At 49.9% G+C, this 22,372-nt stretch overlaps 1 protein-coding gene across 1 annotated transcript in view; it reads left to right on the top strand.

The window, feature by feature from the left end:
* Positions 1-22,372, top strand: part of MGAT4B (alpha-1,3-mannosyl-glycoprotein 4-beta-N-acetylglucosaminyltransferase B) — a 42,944-nt gene that overhangs the window by 12,521 nt on the left and 8,051 nt on the right. Inside the window, exons 2-6 of the mRNA XM_038186241.2 lie at positions 15,777-15,956; positions 16,668-16,808; positions 17,875-18,008; positions 19,673-19,719; positions 22,161-22,274. Coding sequence (XP_038042169.1) covers positions 15,777-15,956; positions 16,668-16,808; positions 17,875-18,008; positions 19,673-19,719; positions 22,161-22,274 — 616 coding nt within the window. The remainder of the gene's footprint in view (positions 1-15,776; positions 15,957-16,667; positions 16,809-17,874; positions 18,009-19,672; positions 19,720-22,160; positions 22,275-22,372) is intronic.

Here is a 22,372-nt window from a genome sequence, read left to right as displayed (position 1 = left end):
AGCAGCGAGGCCGTGCGTGCCGAGGGATGGCCTTGCATTTTTCTGCTGACACGTTTGCAAGCAGAGGAACAGCATTGATCCGGGTGCTCCGGGAGGTCTCTGCTTACATTGGGGGTGGAAAGTCTGCAGGGCTCGGGGCAGGGACCTTGAGAGCAAGCATTCAGGACAGACGGACAACCACACACATACCTGTGGTGCTGCAGAGGGGGCTCGTGGCAGCACCTCACCCTGCTCAGCTGTGCTTGCTCCAAGAAGACTCTCGGTGTGAGACACAACACGTGTGCGGGAAGGCAGCCAGTGCCAAGGCAGCGAAGGGAAAGCAGCAGCAGCACTCCACTAATGTGCAGGGAGATCGGGCCAGGAGGACTCATCCTGCTCCTGTGGGAGGGTGGAGGGACAGCAGGACAGCACCGACGGGTCCACCAAAGCACTGCCGGTGCAGGAGGAGGAAAGAGGCTTTTATGGTTCATGGCGCCGCCGTTCCCGCTTTGGAAAAAGCTCCCTTTTTATGTGGCTGTGTAAATAAATGAGTTATAGCCCACGTGCTGTGACTCTGAGAGGTTCCTACAAATGGATGGTGGGTTTTGGCCACGTTCAGCCGGTGGCTTCAGATTGCTGAGGGTTCCTCTCTCAGTTGGTGTTTGGCTTTTACTGCATTTAAATCAGTGATTTTATATAACTTTGGAGTATTGGCAGGCTTGCAATTGCTTTCTCTTCTGTTTTCTGGCTAAGCTTGTTTTTTTTTTTTCTAAGGGAATGAATCTTACGTCCTTCATCCAAGTCTCCTGCTCTCACTGTAGCCAGGTTGGGCAGGGGTTTGGGACCCTCAGAGGTGATCAAAAACCTCCAAGTATTTCTGGAGGTAGCCAGGAGGGCAGAAAAGAGAAAGTCTGTTAGTGGCTTTGCTAGAGAAGAGTATGAGCCCCTCCCTCAGGCTTCAGTGAACCCACCCCGGAGGCATTATCTTCATTAAGCCTCAGATACAAGGGCTGCATCAATCGACGCTTCCAGTCAACCACAGGACGCCAAGACGTGGAGCTCCCCGGGGAGGTGGCCATGGCCACCAGCACTCTCCGTGCCTGTCAGCAGCTCAGCCGGTCCCTTGTAAAGCCCTGCCCAGCGCAGGCAATAAGCAAGGCTCTTCGTTTCCTTCTCACACCTGTAGCAAGCAGTAGAAGTTAGCACAGAAAGCAAATGGTAATGGCTCCATCCATTTTGCTCTTCCAACCTGTGCCTAATGCCTCATTCTCTAATTTTCGTCGCTCCGACTGCTTTGTTTTCCTTCCTTGCAATCAAGATAATGCAGTACAATATTGCACTAAGAATTTCAGCTATTCAATTACCTTTCAGAAGTTGACTTAATTGGCTCTTTAAGTGATAGCTCTCTTTTGTATGCAATCAGCACGACTCAAGGAGGGAACAGGAAGAGGGTAAGGACTTTGTTTCTAATCAATAAATAAAGGTCTTTGAAATAATGCTACTTGCAATTTGTACCACCGGCTAAATTACACCGAAGATGATAGTCTGTGCGTTCGATGCGGAGCGCAGCTATAACAGAGCAATAAACCTTTGCTCTCAACAAGCGTGCGCACTACTTTCCTGTATGTTGCCAGCAAATCCAATTCTCCCCTTGGATTTTTTTCCCCCAAGTCTTAGAGAAAAGCAAAACAAAGCTGCCGCAGAGCCTCGCACAGATGGTTTGGAAGAGGCTAATATGTAATGACTAATCATTTATTTTGCACCTTATAAAGTATGCAAATGAATGTGATACCTGATGATAAATAATTCAAAATGGAGATGCAAGGGGAGGTGATAGACAGAATGAATGTAGGATAAACCAACTTTTTAAAAAAAATAAAAAGAAACAAAAAAGCTGAACTGCTTCAAGCTGTGATCTGTAGGCACAGCTTTGCATTGGTGCATGTTTGCCTCCAGTGCTTGAATTCAGGGGACTTTTGGCCAGCAGGACGTCCACAGCATGCAGACAGGGGCAGGCTGAGGCTGCAAACATCAGCAGGAATCAGCAGGCTCAGGCCAAGCTGGGTTTTTATTGGCGAAGATGCTTTCACCTTGATCCCTACCCATCCTGGTACGAGCTGTTGGTGACCCTTTGGCACGGCGTGCTGGCTCCTGCTGCAGGAGGTGGTGGTGGTGGTGATGCAGTTTCACAGCACTGCTCCCAGGGGCAGCTTTAAGGCTGTTGCACGTGCCAGCTTGTGGGAGCTTCCATGGAACCGTGCAGGTAAATTGAGCTAGAAGCAGCTGTGCTACAGCGTCCTGGCACAGCCCCGTGTTCAGCACAGCCCCAGATGCCAGGAACCCCCTGGCAGCTGCTGGGCTGCTTTGGCGCCATGCCCAGGTGCCCTGACGGGGCTGTGACTGTCAGCTGTGGGCTGTGCTGGTCTCACCTCCACGCAGAAGTGGAACTGAGTGCGTGCTGTGATGGCAGCCACCACAGCATCAACGTAGTTTTACCATCCAAGTGTTTTCCTGCTGATCCCAAGTACTGGGCTGAGGCTGCACTGACTCTGCAGAGCCCCGCGGTGAGCATGTAGGGAAGGTGGGGTGAAAGAAGAAACTTTTTGGTTATAAATTCTCTCTGTGCCTCCTTTTGGTCCAGGAAGGGGCTGTTAGGATAAAGCCTGATATATTTTAACATCTGCCTACGAAGAATGTAGGATTTATCTTTGAAATGAAATTTGCCTTGCTGCACCGCCAGCAGTTTTTTTTTTTGGAGGAGCTATTTTTGTGAAATATAACCTGAGAATTCGTATTGGCTTAGCGCTTAAAGTGCAGCCGGGGGAAGATGGAATATTCATCTTTATTGTATTTGTTTCTCCTGTAATGAGACATTACTGTCTGTCGTAAAGGAAGCGGTCCCTGAGCCCAGAGAGCATGCCCAGTCATTTTCTGCTTGCTCCATTAGCTCGTGCACAGCTCCCAATCCTTTATGTGCGTGTGCTTTTCTACTTGCTGGAGCCTGCCAACTGCTCTTCTCGTTTGAAATCCATTCCTGTAAGGCTGGGTATTCCCGAAAGCTCTCAGTGCAGGCACCGAAGGTGTGGGTCTGGTTTGCCCAAAGCGCTTCCAACTTTCTGTCTTTCATCAGGCATCCTAAGAGCTTCATAGGGCATCTCACCCAGGGCATCAAGTGCATGCAGTAATGAAAAATAAACTTTAAGGAAGAGCTAGAGTGCTATAAAAGTTACTTGAATTCTGATTTACACAGTCAAAGCACAGTACAAATTGCCTGGCTCGCTGTACCCTATGGAAATACCTCGTGCCCGGTGCTTGGGGCCAGAGCCGGTGCTGGGTGAGAGGTTTTCCCTCTCTGGCTTCTGCCTGCGACCTGCAGCGTTTGCCGAGCCTCTTCCTGTGGAATTAGCACGTCCCTATCTGTTGTGTTGCTCTGCTTGGTTTAATCTATTGAATTTATCTCTGGCACTTTGCCTGGTGGAGGCTGGTGGGAATGTTGCTAGCAGTGGCAGAGCAGGATGCCACTCTGCTTTTTGTTTTTATTTCCAGCAAAGCCATATACAGTCCATCCAGAGCCTCACGGCAAGGCTTTCAGTAACTCTCGAGCATGCACATACCTCCTGTTTAGGCAGGGGTTGTGGCCAGCCTGCTCAGAGTTTAGTGCGAGTTTATGTGCTTGTGTTAACTTCTGATTTAACTGTCCAGTTCTATTAAAAATAAAAGGAACCGAGCCATTCTGGCACACTTTGTTAGCTACAACATTTGGAAACTCTTCAGCTTCTCTCTCTTCTCTTTCCTGATTTCTTCCCAAGAATAGTTGCAACACTTTTCTGTTTTAGGACTTTGCCTTAGTAATTACATCTGTGAAGATCCACTGGGATGGGTTATCCCACAAGTGGGATTATGGCCTTAAATGGAAAGTAAGCTGCTGCAACAGCCAAAGGTTGGGAAAAATATTATTGTGGGAAAACAAAGTTGTTAGATGTATTCCATGTTGCGGAGCTGCTCGGCCAGGAAATGCTTGTTAGTGCGGAGAGGAAATACTTGTGCTGTCTAAATGCTTGTTGTGTTCTTTTTTTTAATTGGCCTTAAAATAGGAAAACATACCTCTGCTGAAATCCATCTGATACACCCTCTGTACAGGGGACAGGAGGCACAAAAAAGCATTTGAGGGAGAGGAGGAGGACAGCGTGTCTTCATGAACACTTTGTTGGCTTCTGTCCCTCCCCACACCCTATACCCCAAAAAAAAAGAATAAAAAGATGTTTACTATCAAATCCTTTAGCATTACTCAGAGCAATCCAAGAACAGACGGTTTCAGTAGCCTTGGAAATTTGACTCTTTCAAACTCTGCAATTCCCAGCCTTGTTGTACTGAAGCAAGAAGCACCAGGGGGGTTAGGTTGCTCCCGTGCTCACCTATCTCTTGGGCAGCTGTAACAGAAACTAAAGCAGAAATAGGGGTTTCATGGCATGCCTGGGGTGGTGGCCCCCAGCCCCACAGCTGATGGAAGAGCCTCGGCTATGGGAAGCGCCCGGCCACAAACACAGAGCACAGCTGGAAGCAGCAAGCTCTGTGTGCTGCTGCAGCCCCAGCCTGAGCCATTTGGACAAATTTACTTGTTGTGTGCTCGAGATGTCCTCTGAGCAGCGAGATGTGAGTACACGGGCTTGTTGCTGAAGAAGTCAAGGTTAGGAAATGCTCGTATCCGTAAATCGCTGCCCTCTCCAGGAAACTGAACCAGCTTTTCTCTTTTTCCTTCTCTGGAGGATCATGTGGCCCTTTCCCTTATGTATTTTTATATTAATAATATGTACTTCTATCTATTTCAAAGGTGGAAAGGGCCTCCGGGATCATTTAGCCTGACTTCTGATGTGATACCCATCCCAGGACTCGCTTTATATTTAATCTGAAGTGTAACGGAGTGTGTAACTGGAACACAGCTCTGAAGAAATCATCAGGATGTTTTTGGAGAGTTCATTATAAAATTGGTAATTTATGCTAATGGTTCATCACACTTACTGTTAAAACATGAGCATTTTGCATCAGCTTGAGGCTCAGGGAGAAGAACCCATCAGCTCTGTTTCAGGTACCATACCGCTGGCAGACGCCTGCTCTCCTCGTGGTATCCATTACCCTCGTTAGGGAAGCTATGGGCTTCACGATGTTATAGTTTATACATTTTGCTTTCCCATGACCCTCAATCTAAATAATTAAGTCCTTTGGGCAACCTTCCTGCTGCCAGCACCGCCGCCGTTCCCCAGAAGGGGCTGCGGATCCACGACTGCTCCTGCCCGCCTGGCAGAGCCGGGGCTCACCTGCCTGCTGTGCTCAGGTCTGACGATGGCTGTGCAGCTCTGCTGCTGCATGTGGCAGGCTGACTGCCCCATCTCGATGCTTTATCCACGAAAATGAAGAAAATTGGATTAGGTGTTTCACAGCAACACACAGCAGTGATCCTTCAGCACAAAGCTGATATGCGTACGGGAGGCTTTGGGGAGCTGGGTACAAGGGTGAGCTATTGACCCAGAGTGATTTCTCACATTGATGTCTCCAAGGGATGAGCCAGCTGTTAAAAACTACTGTGTGTCCTCAGAGGACAGCCATCGATACCAGACGAGGTGCTGAGCAGCCCACGTGGCAGTGAGGAAACATTTGTAAGGCAACATTCGGGTGCACCCAGGGGTACCCACACGGTGTGAGTGCAGAAATGCCTCCCCGGGCATCGCAGTAACACAAAACCTCTTCGTACAGATGAAACAGAGGCTCTAAATCTTTGTGTTGCAGGTTTTAAGGGCAGTTTCCATCTGGGTGAGCCATGCTGCTTGTTTTCCCCTCGCCAGGCCAAGCCCTGCTTCCCTGCAGTGGGGTTTTCCCTCGATTTTTGACCTCCTGGCAGCCCCCAGGACAGCATGACCACAGCAAGCAGCAGCTAAACGTGTCAAATTGAATCTTTCTGCAACATAGCTTCCCTCTGGGCGTAAAGTCTGGAAAACTGAGCCACAGCAGCCCACATAGCAATTAGTGTTACCTTATATATGCCACCAGTAAAGGTAACCGTGTGTGAAATGCTGAAAAAACGAATGCATTTAAATAGACCTGTTCTAAGGAAATGAGATGCGGGAGCTGCATCTCCGCTCACGGAGAGCGTGAGGTGACTCCGCTTACAAAGGCCAGGACTAAACTGCATTTTAAGTCACAAAATTAAGCATCAGTGCAGTGGTCTTGCAGTTCCGTGCTGCAGGAAGGGAAGCATCCCTGGTTTTTGAGGTTGTAAGCAGCCTGATGCAAGGCTGGGTGAGTTGTCCTAAAGCCACTAGGTAAACGTGACCTGGCAGGAGAGCCCCACCTCTCGGGCTGTGGTTTCACAAACCATTTCAGCTGCTCTCCACTTGGGCTCTTGTCCAAAAGGGCATCCTCATTCCCACGTGCTTCCACGTCCTTTGCACCAGCATTCAGAACTGTGTCACCGGGATGCTCTGGCCAAAAATTGAGCCCGCAGTTAGGATGCTTCGTTTTCCAGCTGGACCAGCTCATGGATGTGGTGTGCCATGGGATGGCATGCATGCTGGCACAGCGTGGGGAGTGCTCTGCACGTTTTGGAATAATAAAAATTTAATAAACAACCCAGGGCCTAGCAGTAAGACACCCACATAGTCAGCATCCTCCTCCCCCAGCTGTTCATTGTCTACCCTTGAAACGTCCTGCAGCCCCCCCGCGCTGTGCCATCGCAGCATCTGTGCTGCCTCGCAGCGGAGCCGATCTGCTGAAATAAATAATGCTTCTGCTGAAATAATGCTGGCACGAGGCTGGCGAGCGTGTAACCGAGACCTCGTGGCTCTGCTTTGGTCCCTGAGGGTGTGAGCAGGGAGCAGCCGAGTGACTGCAGGCTGCTGCTCCGGGCAGGGGCTGTGCTTCTGGGGCAGGTTTTCTGCGAGGAGAGGAGAGGAGGGAAGGGTTTTCTGCACGCCTTTTCTGAAGCCTGGCCGGTGTGGCTTTGTGGGAGGGGGTGTCAGCATTATTTGATAACCGTTTCTCATGTTTTCTTGGCTGCTGAATGAGAAAAGGGAGAAGCAGGTCTTCCTTGTCTCTTAGCAGAATGTTTTTCTTCCCAGGAATTATCCTAGCATATAAAATGAAACAAGAGACCTCAGATAGCATCAACACTTATAGCTGGTCTGTGTGTGCTATTTAATGGCAGTGTCTTGTTTTTTCTCCGGAGAGAAGGAAATGCACCCCATTAAGTGCTCATGTTACGAGCCTGCACCCTGGGGGACAAATACTTCAAATATTAATGCTGAGTAATTTTTAAAAGGTTCTGTGTGAGTTTTATTTTAAGCATTCTGCAAATTATTTAAGACCACGAAAACAAAATGCAATTCAGATCAGCTCATCCCGTGATCAGTATGTGATGATTTGAAAATCTGCTTCTTCCCACAAGCACCATTGTGCATCTGATCAGGCATTGGTACAATGGGGAAATTGTAAGCTGCTTCTGCGTGTCTGTAGGTAGACACGATGTACAATTTACATAGGCAGGCAGTGAGTGAAGGGAACACTCTAAATATCCTTTCACTCCAATACAGTTGTATGCATTGCAAATGAGTTACTCTTTTGGAAAAAAGAAGTAAAACCTGACTTGCATTGAAGTTCGCTGCTATTAACATAAACGGAGCCAGGGACTCCAGCCAGAACTTCTGTGATTTCCTTGATATCTCTGCGACTTAGTACAGCACTTTAACTTTTCCATATGTGTTCTCTGATTTATAACACAGCAGTACTTTATTTTGCTCTAGTAAAACTCTTTCATATGCTCAGCTGTGCCAAAAGCTTCATATGTTATTGATTAAACAAACTCCCCGTGTTCCAGGATTTGGGCTGTTCTGAGGCTGGTGGTAACTTCAGCGGAGCAATGACTGCGATGGTCATTTTTGACGGGAGGTGGAGAAGTGCCCCATCAACCAGTTATCAACCAGTTAGCCTCCAGTTTGCAGAGAGGAGCTGCTTTTCTCACCCCTACGCTCGCACCTCACCGGTCCATCAGCTGCCCGCGGCTCGTGGTCATCTGGGGGGGGACACGATGATGTTGTTGGCTTGTAGTGATGCTGGGAGGAGGATTAACAGGAATTTCATCTCGACTCCTTCACAGGCAATTAGCGACAGCTGCTGCTAGAGAAAGGGCGTGATGATTAACACGGTGACCTTTGCAAAGATCAGCTTGCCTTCTTGGAGGCATTCCTGTTGGATGGACTTGGGAGGGAAGCAGAGCCATTAGCGCTGCGGCACGGAGCGGAGTGCGTGGGCGCTTTGGGTTTCATTAATAACACAATTAGGTTGTAATAAACAGGGGTTTCCTGTTAGACTGCGAGGCATTTGCTGTGTTTCAGGTTTTTCTGTTTCTTTAAAGCACCAAGGATCGGCCTCACCAGCACCCGCAGGAACGCGGTCCTGCGCGCTCGGACATCAGCTCTTTCCTTGGGGTCGTTTCAGCTCACGGGGTTTTACTCACTGGCTTTAGCTCTTGTGAGAACAAGGCGAAAGGGAAAGAAATGCACTTCTGTACCCCAGTGTGCTGTGTCCCCTTAAAAATCCTGTAGAGCTGCAATTATTTTGAGGTTTAATGACCCCTGATTTCTGTAGTGCCTTATTTTGTTCACTTTCAGCATGTTTTTATTCCCCAGTCAAATAAAAAGTATTAAAAAAAAAACACAACAAGAACAAAGCCTTCGCTTTCCAGTCGAGAGAAAATGCTTCGAAAGCTCTATTTGTGCTACGCAGGTAAATAATTAGATCGTTGATGAATTAGCTTCACTTTGAAGAATAAAGCTGTGGTGGTACTAATTAAGTTGTGATACGGGAGGAGAGGCGTGGAAGTTTGGGGCAGTTTGGGGATGAAGGGCACTGCCAAACCAGGGGAGCACAGGACTTGGCGACGATGCACCCATGCTGCTCGCAGCCCCATCTCCTGATGCCTCAGTGCTTGCTGCATCTTCCAGCTCTCCAGCCTTGTTTAAATTCCCAGTTTCTGTGTTTATCCGTGGCAGCGAGTTCAGAGAGATAATATGCTTTTTCTGCATAAGACATTTCCTTTTATCAGTTTGAAATTAACAATATTTGAATCAAATGGCCGCTTATTCCTGTGTTTTGAGACAAGAAGAATAGAAGTCTGTGATATATTTTCATTATATCACTCTATTTTATATGCTTTTCATCATGAGCCCTATTATGCCCATTGCAAGATGAATAATCTCATATATTTTCTTTCCTCACAGAGCAGGGTTTTTTCAGCCCTTTGATCATTTTCATCACCCTCTTCTAAAGCCCCTTTTAAGTCCGTAATAATACTCCTTTTCAGATGAGGTGAAGACTATTCTGGGATTAGGCAGCATCATTTTAATAATGTTATAATCTTCAGGCTATTATTTTCTGTCCCATTCACCAAGCAGGCCAACATCTCTGCCTCCCTCACCATCCCCTTTTACCCCTGGATTGCCGCAGAGCAGCACCAAGACGCTCTGATGCTCTGGGCTCCTTCCGAGTTAATGTTGTTAGTTAAGAACCCTGTGAAAAATACATGGATTCCCCTCTCCTCCCTGATTAATATTTATCTGTCAGCTTTGGTTTCAATTTGCCATTCCATTGCCTTTTCTCCGGGTCACTTGGTTGGTCTTGGGCTTTGACTAACTTATCTCTGTGTCACCTCTACCTTTTGCTACCTTGCAAATTCATCTCTTTCTTCAGATCCTTATTAAATCCATGAGACAGTGGTTTTAATACCAAACTTTACGGCCTCCTCTTAAACTTTTGCTGTGATGAAAATTCACTCTTTAATACTGCATTCTTTCTCTTTTGATCAACGGCAGTGTTTGCCCTCTTTCCTTCTGCCCCTTCGCTGTTTCGCAGCAGCACGAGTTGCCATCTGATGGGTCTGCCTCGTTAAATCCCTCGGACAGGTTGATAAACTCCCAGACAAATGCAGGGCTGGTTTCTTCTGCAGAAGCTGCTGCTGCCTTGTGCCTTCTGGGGATTTCCTCCTTGTCACTGCTTTTGTTTGTGGCGTGGCAAAACCCCAGGGGACCCGTGCTGATCGGGGAGTGTTTTGTCTCCTTCAGCGTTGTTCACCCATGGAGCTGGGCTGTGGGAGCAGTGCCCGAAATCTGCTCTGCTGGTGCCCAAGGGGAATCTGATGGCTTCTGGTGCCTCCCCTGCCATCTGACATGGTGTAGGCACAGGTGATGGGCCCATCCCTGGTGGTTTGTTAGTGCTCAATTTCTGCGTTTTGCTCTTGGTGCCTGCATCTCCTCAGGGCTCCACAGGCAGCACCAGGGCTTCGTGTGTTTTAGAAACGCTGATTTTCTTTCATCCCATACTGTATTTCTGATCACCTCTTCAGCCACCCCTGCCCACCACAGTGACTCTGGGCTTTCCCCATCAGTGACCGTGGCAGCATCATCACACACGACACATTTTCTTTAAGCTGGGGACCCCTGTGCTGCCTCCTTTCTTCCCCATCCCCTGCCCTGCCTGCCTCTCTGCACCTACAGCTGTTTTCCCAGTAATGATGAGCTTTCTAGCGCTGCTAAGGACTCTGCTTTCCATGGTACTCTGTGTCCTGGTGTTAACCACAAATTATAACAGTGCTAATGGAAAATGAATAAAGAAACTTGAAGTGTATTTTTATAAGCAGTGGCTAGAAAATATCTGTTGTGACTCAGTACCCCAGTGGTTTAGTGCATGGTGGTGTTCTGTCAGATAATGTTTGTTGAAGAAAGCAAGGAAAGCACCTGCGTTTGCTGTGTGCTGGATGCTCTTTCTGATTACCAGGATGAAGCCAGGACCTGCCTGCCTGCCCTGGCAGTGATGGGCAGGGCTGTGGAAGGACTGAGCAGCCACGGAGCTTAGCAGAAAGCCTGCCTGGGACCCCGGGCTGTTTGCAACCATGGGAGCCTTTTGGGATGTTCATCCTGCCCTTCCTGATCCCTCCTGCTCTTCCTGGTCCCACCTGGCAGATACAGCTCCCAGAAATTTGGCCCTTTGGCCCTGACCGTGTTTGATTTGTCCCAGTGGGTGCGTATATCCTAAGCTGTCAAAATATTTATGGTTTTAAAAGACAAGCTTGAGGCTGCAAATGTTAGCCTGCTGGCCCATGGAGCAGGAGGCTTCTCCCTGCAAGTGGGATTTCAACACCTCGCTCATCGTGCACAAGCACAGCTGGTGTTTCTTTAGACCTGAAGGACAAGACCTGCTTGATCTCATCCTGCCCAGCAAGGGCAAAGACTTTTTGGGAATATTTTGGCTGCTGAGCTCTCCTGTCTTTTTCCCTCCCTGCTATTTAACCATTTTTTTTTACTGTCTCTATTTGTGGGCTGTCACAGCTGTCACCTGCAGCTCCACACAGCCCAGCAGTCCCTTCCTTGCGGCTGTTGGGGTTGCTTTGGGATTCTGTTGATGACACGTCTCTAAAGCTGGTTTCTTCTTCCACAGCCAAACCAGCAAATGGCAAAATTTAGCTTTTGACAGTATGAAATGTTTATGGTGGAATTATTGCGGATGGCTGTGTAGCTGTGCAAGGGGTGTCCCAGCTGTGTGCCCCGGCAGCACCAACCTTTTGCACATCTCAGCAGCTGAACCGAATTCACCGACGCGGTACAGTCACTCCTGATACCCGTTTTAATGGTCCGGTGAAATCCCATTAGCAAACACCTAACGAACGTCGCGATTCAATCAGGGCAGTCCAGAGCATGATGTGTGGAGTGGTGCCAGCATTATATAAATCATTAAACATCAAAACATAAAATTGACAATCCTCACCCGGGGCCGAGGGCGCCTGCACCTTGCTCCGGACGAGGTCGGGATGCTCGCTGTGCTCGATAACACCTACGGAGAAAGTTCAGCTTTCTGCTCTCATTCCCCCTGTGTTGTGACTGACTGCGCTTGCTTTTGGCTGCTCTGTCCCTGGAAACTCTGGTGTTTGTGTTGATCGCAGCACTCGCAGCAGAAGGGTCAAAATGCGCCGTTACGCTCTCGAAGCCAAGATTTTATAAACAGATTAGAGGCCTGGGAGTTGTTTTGAGTTTTTAAGCAAAGTCTCTCAAAAGCCTTCCTAATGAGAGGCAAATCCAGCTAGCAGAGGCAGTGCAGGCTGGGTGGGAGGGAGGGAGCTGCCCATCACAGCCCTGCCGGCAGAGGTTATCTGCACACAACAGGAGCATGGGCAAGTGCTCCCAAAATGTGGGTGTACGGAGAATGTGCCACCCGCTCCCCGGGGGGCTGAGCACCATTTGAGAGACAGAGCACAGGATTGTAGGACTCTTGACTATATGTATGTGTGTCCACATGGATGAATGACCCTGAGATTTCAGAGTGGGGGCTTTGTTGGTATTGGCCTGATTTTGCGCCCATCTGCTGTTTTAGGCTCAGATTAGGTTTTTTGCTTTGACTCAAAAACTGGAAGTGGATGAGCAGGGTGGACACGGGTATCCCAGCCCTTCCCTCTGCTGGAAAACCCACTTCACCTCATCGTCACTTCAGCAAGAGCAAAGCCGCACCATTCTGCTCTCCCTTTGTGCTAAGCGAGCACCTCTCAGATGGACTGAAACCTTCGGGAAGCCCGCAGCAGGTCAGCTGGGGGCCCCTGCATCAAAATCAAACCTTGGCAGCTGCTGCTGGGCACAGATGGGGAGAGATAACAGAGCCAAGGGAGGAGCCGATGCTTGGTCAGCGTGATGCTGGGTCGGCACGATGCTCAGCCAGACTCCCAGCTCCATCCTGCAGGCTCCCACCTAGCACTGAATTTTTATCTTTATTAAAGCAGTGTATTTTAAGCCCGAAGCAATGTGTTATCTCTCAAGAAAACACAAGATGAGTCTTTTTTTTTTTTAATACAGTTACAGCGAGGAGTTTCTGTCCTGCAGCACTTGTTGTCAGGATATTTTAAGAGCTCTCCCCTCTTGTGCTGGGAGGGGCTACAGTAAATACGGGGACAGTGAGCCTTGCTGCTTGGAAAGGTCAGGAAAGGCTCTGTGCTGAACTGCCACTACCTGAAAGATTTGTTCAGCCTAATTAGCAGCTAATCACTTCTGCGTCCAGCCTGGCCTGCAGATGTGGGAGCCAGCTTCGCCCCTGCACCCTGCTGCCTTTGGTGTTTTTTTGGGGCCCTCCCTGGGTTAGCAGTCGAGGGACATGCAAGGAAAGGAGCTTGTATCCTTGTGTCATCGCAGCCTGACGAGTGCGAAATGGCGTTACTGGAAAGTCGTGAGGAGCTGCACGCCCATCTCGGGCTTTGTCTCAGGCTGTTCAAGCCGTCACCGCAACTGGTCACGATCGATCAGCTTTTAAATTTCATGAAATTTTAATTAAAGAATGGAAAGCCGACTAAGACATCATAGGACAAGAGCACTGGAAACAAATACAATTTCACTTCCAACCATTAGCCGGAAAAGCAGCAAATGGTTGACTGCACATCACCATCGCAGCCTAATGAAAAGTACAGCTCTTGGCTTCAGCGGGCAGGTCATTAGTGCCTGAATAATCAGTGACATTTCCCTTCTCGGTCTGACACAAACGAAGTGCAGTGCTCTGGAAAAAGCCATTAAGCACAAAGCCCTGCGTTCTGCTCCAGGTACTGCAGAACAAGGCCTGATGCCTGCAGCAAGGACTCGCTCGCAGTCCTAACCCTAAACCCAGGTGCGCCAAGGTCCTGAGGCTTGGTGCTGCCCCTTGTTCCCTTCAACAACACAAAGCGAGGTTTGGTCCTCATAGATGCAGCTACTAAAAGATACGTGTGTGAAAAGCTCTCATCTGGACGATGTGGGAGCTTAGAGGTAAATTCTTACATCTGTGAGCTAGCACCAGGTAAAGAGCGCGTTCATCGTGTGGGGAATTTAATTGAAGCAGTGAGTCCCCAAGGTTGTCTGGGGGGCAGGGACCCCATGGGGGGCGTTTGTTGTAGGTAAAAGCATTAGAGAGCGCTTGACTCAGAACGTTGTTGTCTTGGAAACTCTGTGCTTTGGAGCTGCGTATTGTTTGATCTTCAAAACACACTTTTTTTATTTGCTTGTGGACCCCAAAATAGAAATTGTTGATGCAGTCGGTGTATCTTTTTTCAATGGCTCTGGTTTATATTTAGCCCCATGCTGGAAACTCCGGGGCCGTATTTTCGGTCGTGTTAGCTGTCCTGGCTGTGTTTGGGCTGCGGGTCTGATATTCGGTGGATAAACACGTTTTGGTGTGGTTCTGTGAGCTATAACCTTACTGAAAACACATGAACAACCACAGATAAATGTGTGTGTTTACTGAGTACACAAGTCTCATTAATAATGTGGTAAAAGTGACCCAGGAAAGTTCATTAATCAGTAACCAATTCCACTCCCAGCCACTGTACAGTCGGTTCCGGCTGAAGGCACTCGGTAGTTTTACTGTTTAAAAAGGGCGTGCTTTAAAAAGACAAGATTTTGTCTTGAAATAAAATCTTTATTACCCTATCCAAAGTTACTTCTTTATTTATATTACATTATTATGCTTCTTTAAGGTGTGTATCTGAACACTTGAATTTATATAAGCACCCCAGCACGATTGCCACCTGATATTCTGTATTTCTCCCCCCATCACTCGGTGTCGTGCAGGCCCTCGCCTGCTTCCAGCCCCCAGCACTGAGCCACGGGGCCCTGCGGGGTTTTGGGGCACCGAGTGCTTCTTTCACCATAAAAAAGGACAGCGAGCACATTCTCTCTCACCACAGGCAGAATACATATTCGGGGCTTACATGAAGGCAGGGAGGGCTGAATGAAAACCTGTGGGGTTTCCGTGGGCGTGGGAGCAGCTGTCTGTCTGTCCACCCTGTGGACAAGACCTCTCAGCATGCCAGGAGCTGCCTTGCGCCTGCCATTCCTGCGGTCAGGAGCATCCCTTCCACAGCCGCTACAACCAAGCGCTTTTAAAAGCCTCTCGAGCCAGCCTTGGCGGCGTGTTCTCCCTGGAGATGCCCCGTGCCATCTGGAGAAGGCCCCCGCGATGCCGCTGCCCTCGCCCCGATTATTCATGCTGGGCCATCTGCAGCAGCCGTGTCTGTGGCACAGCTGAGCACGTGGTGCCAGCTCCCTCCCCGCGAGCCCAAGGTTTGGCTTCTGCTCACCCTGCTGATAAGCTGTCCTTTGAAGCAGGCCTTGCGAGGGAATTTTAGGGTCTTTTCTGTGGGAAGGAAAGCACGGGGATGTGGCACCGTGTGGCCATGGCCCCATCTGCCACAGCTTCAGGGCTGGTGTGCGGAGGTCCCCAGCTGTGTCCTCTCTCGGAGACCAGCTCTCATCTCATGCCCAAAGCTTTTGCTCTTAAACTCTTATTTTTGCACCACAAGGGAACCCAAGCAAGGTTCAAGGCGATTGAAAATATTTATATTCCTTGTTTTTTTTCATGGTTTTAGCAGATCAGCAACACCACTACTCCCAGTTCTTTTTCACTTGACTCCTGGTCGCTGCTGCTCGCTCCAGCAGTTGCCTTCTCACACACCCAAAGTGCTGGAGCTGCAGAGGGTCACGGTATTGCTCTTAAAATTAACGCCAGCAGCATGTGTAGCAAAGAAGAACTAACTTGCAGAACTTTTTGCTGCATGATTTAGTTGCATAGCATCAGGTCATAGGTCTGTATGACCCAGGAACCCAAGTTAATGAGAAAAAAGAAGTCACTTTTTTGTTGTGGTTCTGTAACTTTGTGAAGGTAGGGAAGGGATGAATGCTTTTGCTTTTGCAGCTTGAAACCCTTCAGAGCATGGAAGATAAAACTCCTCTCTTTCCCATCCGCAGGCGACGTTGTGGATATCTACCAGCGGGAGTTTCTGGCTCTCCGGGACCGACTGCACGCAGCCGAGCAGGAGAGCCTGAAGCGCTCCAAGGAGCTGAACCTGGTCCTGGAGGAGATCAAGCGAGCCATCTCGGAGAAGCAGGCCCTGCGGGATATCAACCGGACCTGGAGCAGCTTATCTGGTGAATAGCAGGAGCTGAGGATCTCGGGATGTTTTGAAGGTTGCTAGAGAGGAGGTAGAGAGGTGCGCGTGCGTGCAGGGCTGCAGGTAGGACGGTGCTCTTCTCCCTCCTGGCACCAGCAAATTGTGGGGCTCAGAGGGCTTGATTTGTTCTTTATTATTTAATACAATGAACTTGGGAACTCTTAAACTCCTGTTTAATTACAGGTGCATATGCATCATTAAACATTGAGATTTGCCTCTGCCAGTGATATTTGCCAACTTGCTTGCTTATAGTTTGTTTGTTTTTTTTTCTTGCAAGTCATACATACCGTTTCCTATGGCTGTACTGAATCCATATGGAAAATGGGTATCTGAAGACACGGGAGAGGAAGGAGTTAGACTGGCTGAGCACCCCTTGCCAATTTATTTGTTCTTTTTTTTTAAGTTGCTCAGTTGAAGAAAATTGGATCTCTCCAGAAAGATCTGATTTGGCCTTCAGTTGATCTTCATTCTCCCCCTTCCTTCCCAAATATTTTGGGACTTCTCTAAGGCTCTCATGGCTCCAGCTGAACTTTAATTGGGTTTGTGGTAGTGTGTTAAAGGTTGGCCTGATTTTTTTTATAACCCAGCAGTAGTCTCGGGTGGCCAGGCTGCTCTAAAAAGGCTGTTTGCCTTGCAGTCTCTTCCTACATACAGTTCCTTGCGTATTGATTCCCTTTTCCTTTTTAAGACGAAACCAAGTTAAAACTGTGGAATATCACCAACAAGAATGTGCTGCACCTTCCCACCATCTTCCATCATTTGCCACATTTGCTGTCAAAGGAGAACAGTCTGCAGCCAGCCGTGCATGTGGGACAGGGGCGCACTGGAGGTAAATGGGAATTAGTGCTGCTTCTGGTGCTCTTCCTCTCAGCTGGTGCCTGTCCCTGCCCTTTCCTCCGGGCCTGGCTGCGGTGCGGAGATGAGCAGGACTGGAGGAACGGCTGCATGCATCATGCAAGCTTCCTTGGTGCAGCGGCACATGGGGTGGGTAAGCCATGTAGCCTCTGCGAGCCAGGATGTCTGGAGGATGTCTGTGCTCTTGAGATGTTCTCGGTGCTTCTCAGATGTTTTTTGCTGCTTTCCATCTCCAGAGCGCTCTGGGCTTTGCCTATAAGGTGGTCAGATGAGAGCACAGTGCAATTTGTGGAGACTCTAACCTGTCTTAGGAGACAAATCCCACCTGGGGTAGGACGTTGGTTCCCAGACAACTCCTGTCCCTGCTCCTGAACCCCAACCCAAAGCCAAGCAAGCATCTGATCCCTCCTAAACTGAGGTGCTTCGTCCATGGGTGGGGGTTGAAGAACAAGGGTGGTCTTGAAGTTACCGTCACAGGCTGGAAAGGCCCTTGGGAGGGGAGGGATTTGGGGCATTTCTTAAAGCATCAGTCTCTGGGGGAGAAAAGAAGGAATCTCTGATTCCTTTCTATTTTTCATAAAGCAGTACAAAACCAAGTTTGCTGTCTGAATGGGCTCACCCTGAGTTAGGCATAACTAAGGTGCTCATGGCCACGAACACCTTGACACTCCCATGCCCCACATTCCCAAAATCAAGCCTCAGCAAGGCTGCGGGTGTGGGAGAGCCCATGGCCAACCACCCCTGCAGGTGCTTGCAGAGCTAGACACTGCGTAGAGACAGCAGGTCCCAGCTGTCCTGGAAGCATCTGGCCACGATTGGTGCCCTTCCAGATGGGTGCACTGGGGTGCTACTGGTTGGTACTGGGCTGGGGCACTGGAGTACAGGAGCCCCACGCAGCCCAGGCACCCACCAACCTGCTGAGCACCTTTGGGTTTTAATGATGGACCGATCAGGAGAACCACGAGGCGGTCACGGGAACTGCAAGAAACGCCTTGTCCCAGCACACCCCCTCTCTAAAATCTCTTCTTGGCCCTGGGCAGTGTCCGTCGTGATGGGAATCCCCAGCGTGAAGCGGGAGGTGCACTCCTACCTGACAGACACCCTCAGCTCCCTCATCTCCGAGCTCACGCAGCAGGAGAAGGAGGACTCGGTCATCGTCGTCCTCATTGCTGAGGTAAGATGGAGCTGGGCCTGTTGATCCTGCTTCCCTGGCCCTGTCCCACCCGGGTCTGACAGACTGGGTGCCAAACGGGATGGCGGCATGCCCAGAGGCTGAGTCTTGCCACTGACCGGGGCAGATAGGCCCAGCCTTGGGCTGCTGTCCCACCAGGATCATGAGGTGCATCCCACCCAAAACGAAGCCCTGGTTTGGGCAGGGAAGGCCAGGGTGTGAGCAGGAATATGCCTCACATCGGCACCTGCCAGTGTGGCACGTGCTTTGATCTGGTCTAAATCATGCTGCCTCTTGCAGGGTGCTGGAGTGGTTGTTCCCGAAACAAGCTGGAGTGGCCGCATGGCCACATCTCAGGGGTTCTCAGATTCCTCCTGCAGCAGCTTGGTTTCTCAGCCGTACCTCTGAAATAGCTCTAACGCCTCTCTCCAGACCCAAGAGCCCACTTATTTGGGGCTGAGACTAATACGCTGCTTTGTACGCCTGTGTGGAGCCCAGAATCAGTTGCTGAATCCAGAGGCTAAAAAGCCTTGATACATTAATCCACAAGAGCTGCTTTTATCCACGGGTTTAGATGGTTATTTTTCTCCGTGGCTTTCCCCTCGGGATTATTTTTGTGAGCCTGAAATGCATTTGTCTTAATTTCCAGAAATCCAGTGAGGATGATAAACCTCAGTGGCGTGTTACTGGGAGCGGAACAAAGATAAACGCCTGCTTTTGCAGCCTCTTTACCCGTGATTTGACGTGTAGAGTCGCGTTTGGCTGCCGGGTCCCTGGCTGGTATTTCCATAACAGAGCTTGAGCCTTGTTTGTCCCCTTGAGAAAAACCCTCCCTTGTCACCGTTGCAGCGTGGAGGCGCTGGCCTTGGCTGGTGACACACGTCCCCATATCACACGTGTCACCTCCACCCGGGGCCAGGGCAGCAGCAGCCGACCCCAGCTTCTCCACTGCTGCGTCTGCAGATCCGCCCGGACCCGCGGTCCCGGTCCCGTGATGGATGCAGCCTCCCAGAACAATACAGCCTCCAGGAAACACGCACGTTTCTGCTCCTGGGTCTCCTGCCCTTTGTTCTGGGGTTTGTTTTCCCGGTCACCCTGCAAATGTTTTCTGGCCCGTGCAGATAGCGCCTCGCAGCGCCGCCGACCTTCACCTCCGAACCGCTGCAGGTTGCGGGGTGGGTTGTGGGAACAGGCTGTTGTTTTAGGACGAAAAGTGTTGAAACGAACTTGAAATGAAAATGCCAGCATGTAAATAACCCCCTGTTTTTCACAAGAGGGGTGGAGATCCTCTTCCGCCGAGAAGATTGTTTGGATGAAAGCCAGCGTGTATAAAAAAAAAAAAAAAGCAAATAGCCCAGCACTTAACGCTTTGTGCAAACACCAGCAGGGGCAGAAGCACCAGCAGAGCAGGGGGGACGAGGCACAGGGTCTTGCATTTTCCAGTGTGCTTTGGCTCTGCGGTGGCTTGGGCTAACACCGGCCTCAAAGGAGGGCTCTTTGGAGTCCGTCAGGGCATTAAAAGGGAAAAAAGAAGACACACAGATAAAGGATGGTGACACCTGAGGTGCTGACAGTACGCCTGGGGAATATTCCAGGTGGTTTCTAAAACACGGGGCAGGACAGGCTTGAGGCTGACCGATCTAACGCTGTTTAACTTTTGTTTTCAGACAGATGCGCAGTACACAGCTGGAGTGGCAGAAAATATCAAAAACCTGTAAGCATTTCTGAATGACTACGCTGGTATGGTCTGTGCCTGCCGTGGGGCAGCTCCTTTAAGGAGAAAACATGCTTTTTGCAACCCTTTTGTATCGCTGTTGTTGTTTGCTTTGTTTTCTGTTCTGGCCTGCCTTTGCTTTTGCTGCTTCCAGTTCTGCTTGTTCCAAAATGTGTCCCATATGTAGCTTCCAGTAGGCTGCTTTGTGCGTGCAGTATTTAACACACATGGCCGTGCCATTCCGTTTTGCTCTTTCTGTGTTACGAGAAGATGGATTATTTAGATTTACAATAATCCTGGCAATAGTTTCCGTGCCTTGTGCCCTCTACCTGCTCTGCGGAGTCAGAGCAACTGGGCAGCGTGGCAAGCACACCCAAATGCTAGCGCCTTAGTTTGCTTTCAAAAATCCATGCTTGGTTTTGCTTCCCGCTCCAGCCTGTTTGTTTTTCCCATGCGCTAGGCGACAGTAACATTTTTCCCTCCCGCTAGCTGCGATTCACATCCCAGAGCCTTCAGTGGCTTTTGCAGCGCCGTGGTTGCTTCGTCTGGGGCTGCTCGGGCAGCAGCCGGTGGTGAAGCATTAACCGTGAGCCAGGCCAGGCCTTACCAGCATCAGAGCTCAGAGGCAGAAGAAAAAACGGGGAGCGAAGAGGCTCTGCCCACAGTCCAGCTCCTGCGATTGCGTGTTTCCAAAGGCTCGCAGGAACCATAGGACAAGAAGGAGGCTCCGAAGGGCAGCGCATCCGACCAGCGCCCGTCCCCGAGCCAATGATGGGCGAGGGGCTGGGACAAGCCAAGGGTTGTGTGCTGGGCACCGGGAGCAGAGCTGAAACAGAGCCCTCCATCTTGCTGTGCAGAGGCTGGCAGAGCTCCCTCCTCCTGCCTGCTGGCTGCGGGACGCACTTAGCGGGGATAATGGGCTGATTGTCTGCGGCAGCCTGATGAAATTACCGGGCGCCCGCTGCAGCAAGTGCTCTGCGGAGATGGCCTGCGACTTTAATTGGCTTAATGATTTTATTTCTCTCCCCACCCCTGTTGGCTTACATGATTTTTCGTCCAAATGGAAGCGAGGTGGTGTGGGGACAGGGTGGGCCGAGCTCACGTTGCAGGAGGGGGGAAAGCAGCCGCTGCCTCGCTGCAGGTTTTGTCCCTTTCTGCTTCGCCACTGCACGAGGAGGGGAAGATTCGGAAATAGTTGGAAGTCTTGCCAGTTCCAGGAGGGAATAAGGAAGGGAAAAATAAGTGAGAAGTTTTTGGCATTCTCGCTGCTTTGTCTCCCTCTGCCACATCTCCCATCCTCCAGGCTCTGCACAAACAAAGGAAATCAACCTTGCACCAAATGTTCTCAAAAAGGGCAGTATAAAAATAACTGGTTTTCCTGCTTATCTCTGGCAGTTGCAGTAATCTCTGGGTATTGCTTGCAGCTCTTGTGTAGGTACATATTTTTCAGACAAATGAGATTGTTGTTGTTGTTGTTGTTTGGGTTTGACCCTTTAAAGGCTTCTTAACCACATTACAGGGAAAATATATGCTGATTTGCCTAGGTAGAACTCCCGCTGGCCATCCTAACTACAGCACAGCGCGGTGCTTTAAGTAACTTATCAGAAAGGCATAACATAATCTCTGCAAAATGGCTTTTAATTACTTACACACTCAGAAAATCTCTAAGTGCCGGTAATGTCAGCAAGTCCTTCCTTTGGTGTGCCAGTCTGCCGGGCCCTTTAATCCTGTAGAGGGGACTCGGTGCATGTGGCTTCTCTCTAAGGCTGCCCCGTGTTTTCATAAGTGCCACAAATACCAGGCAGTGCCTCTGGGACAAGCTGTGGGCTGCTTGGGCAGAACTTTGGGCTGGTTTCTCAGTGTTCCCACTTCTTCTGTCCTTTATCTCAGCTGTCCTGGGTGCTGGGACAGACCGCACCATGTCTGTGTGGCCATCCTTTAGGAATGTGCTGGGACTCTGCCACCCACTTCTCTGCAGCCCCTGTTGACCTCTCCAGTCTGCATTGCTTTCTCAGCACACCAGATTTGTGGCATTGCAGAAAGCACTGAGCAGTTCAGGGAATCGGGGAAAATGGTTTCTCCACCAGTACCGAAAGTCATTCCCTCCTGCTGGCATCTGGGGCAGGCAGTGGGTCACCTGCAAAAATGATTTGTGTCACCAGCCCGGCGTGCCACCAGCAGTCAGCGTGTGTGCCAGGGATGCTAGGGGAGCACATGGGCTGCCAGAGACCATGGGAGGGAACGAGCAGCTTTAAATCTTGGTGGCAGTCCCCGCTGCTGGCCTTCGGTGAGGGTGGAGGTGCATTGGCTGCTGGGGAGGTTGTTCTTAGAGGCTGCATTTTGTGTTTGGTTCTGCGGCTCGGTGTTTACCCAGCGAATTGCTCAATGAAATGGCATGTCAAGTGTGGAGGTGTTCATTCTCTGCTGCCTTTCTCCCTCAGATTCCCAAAGGAAATACACTCAGGTCTCCTGGAGGTAATTTCCCCCTCTCCGCATTTCTACCCTGATTTCTCACACCTGCGAGAATCCTTTGGGGACCCCAAGGAAAGAGTCAGGTAAGAATCAATGAACTTAGGAGCAAGCACACCCTGAATTAAGTCTTCCCTTTAGACTCCAGCAGGAAAAGCTCTTCTGCAGGTCCCGGCGAGGCCCC

Source organism: Anas platyrhynchos, chromosome 14 (assembly GCF_047663525.1).
Source record: "Anas platyrhynchos isolate ZD024472 breed Pekin duck chromosome 14, IASCAAS_PekinDuck_T2T, whole genome shotgun sequence".
NCBI lineage: Eukaryota > Metazoa > Chordata > Aves > Anseriformes > Anatidae > Anas > Anas platyrhynchos.
This window is presented reverse-complemented; position numbering and strand designations above follow the sequence as displayed.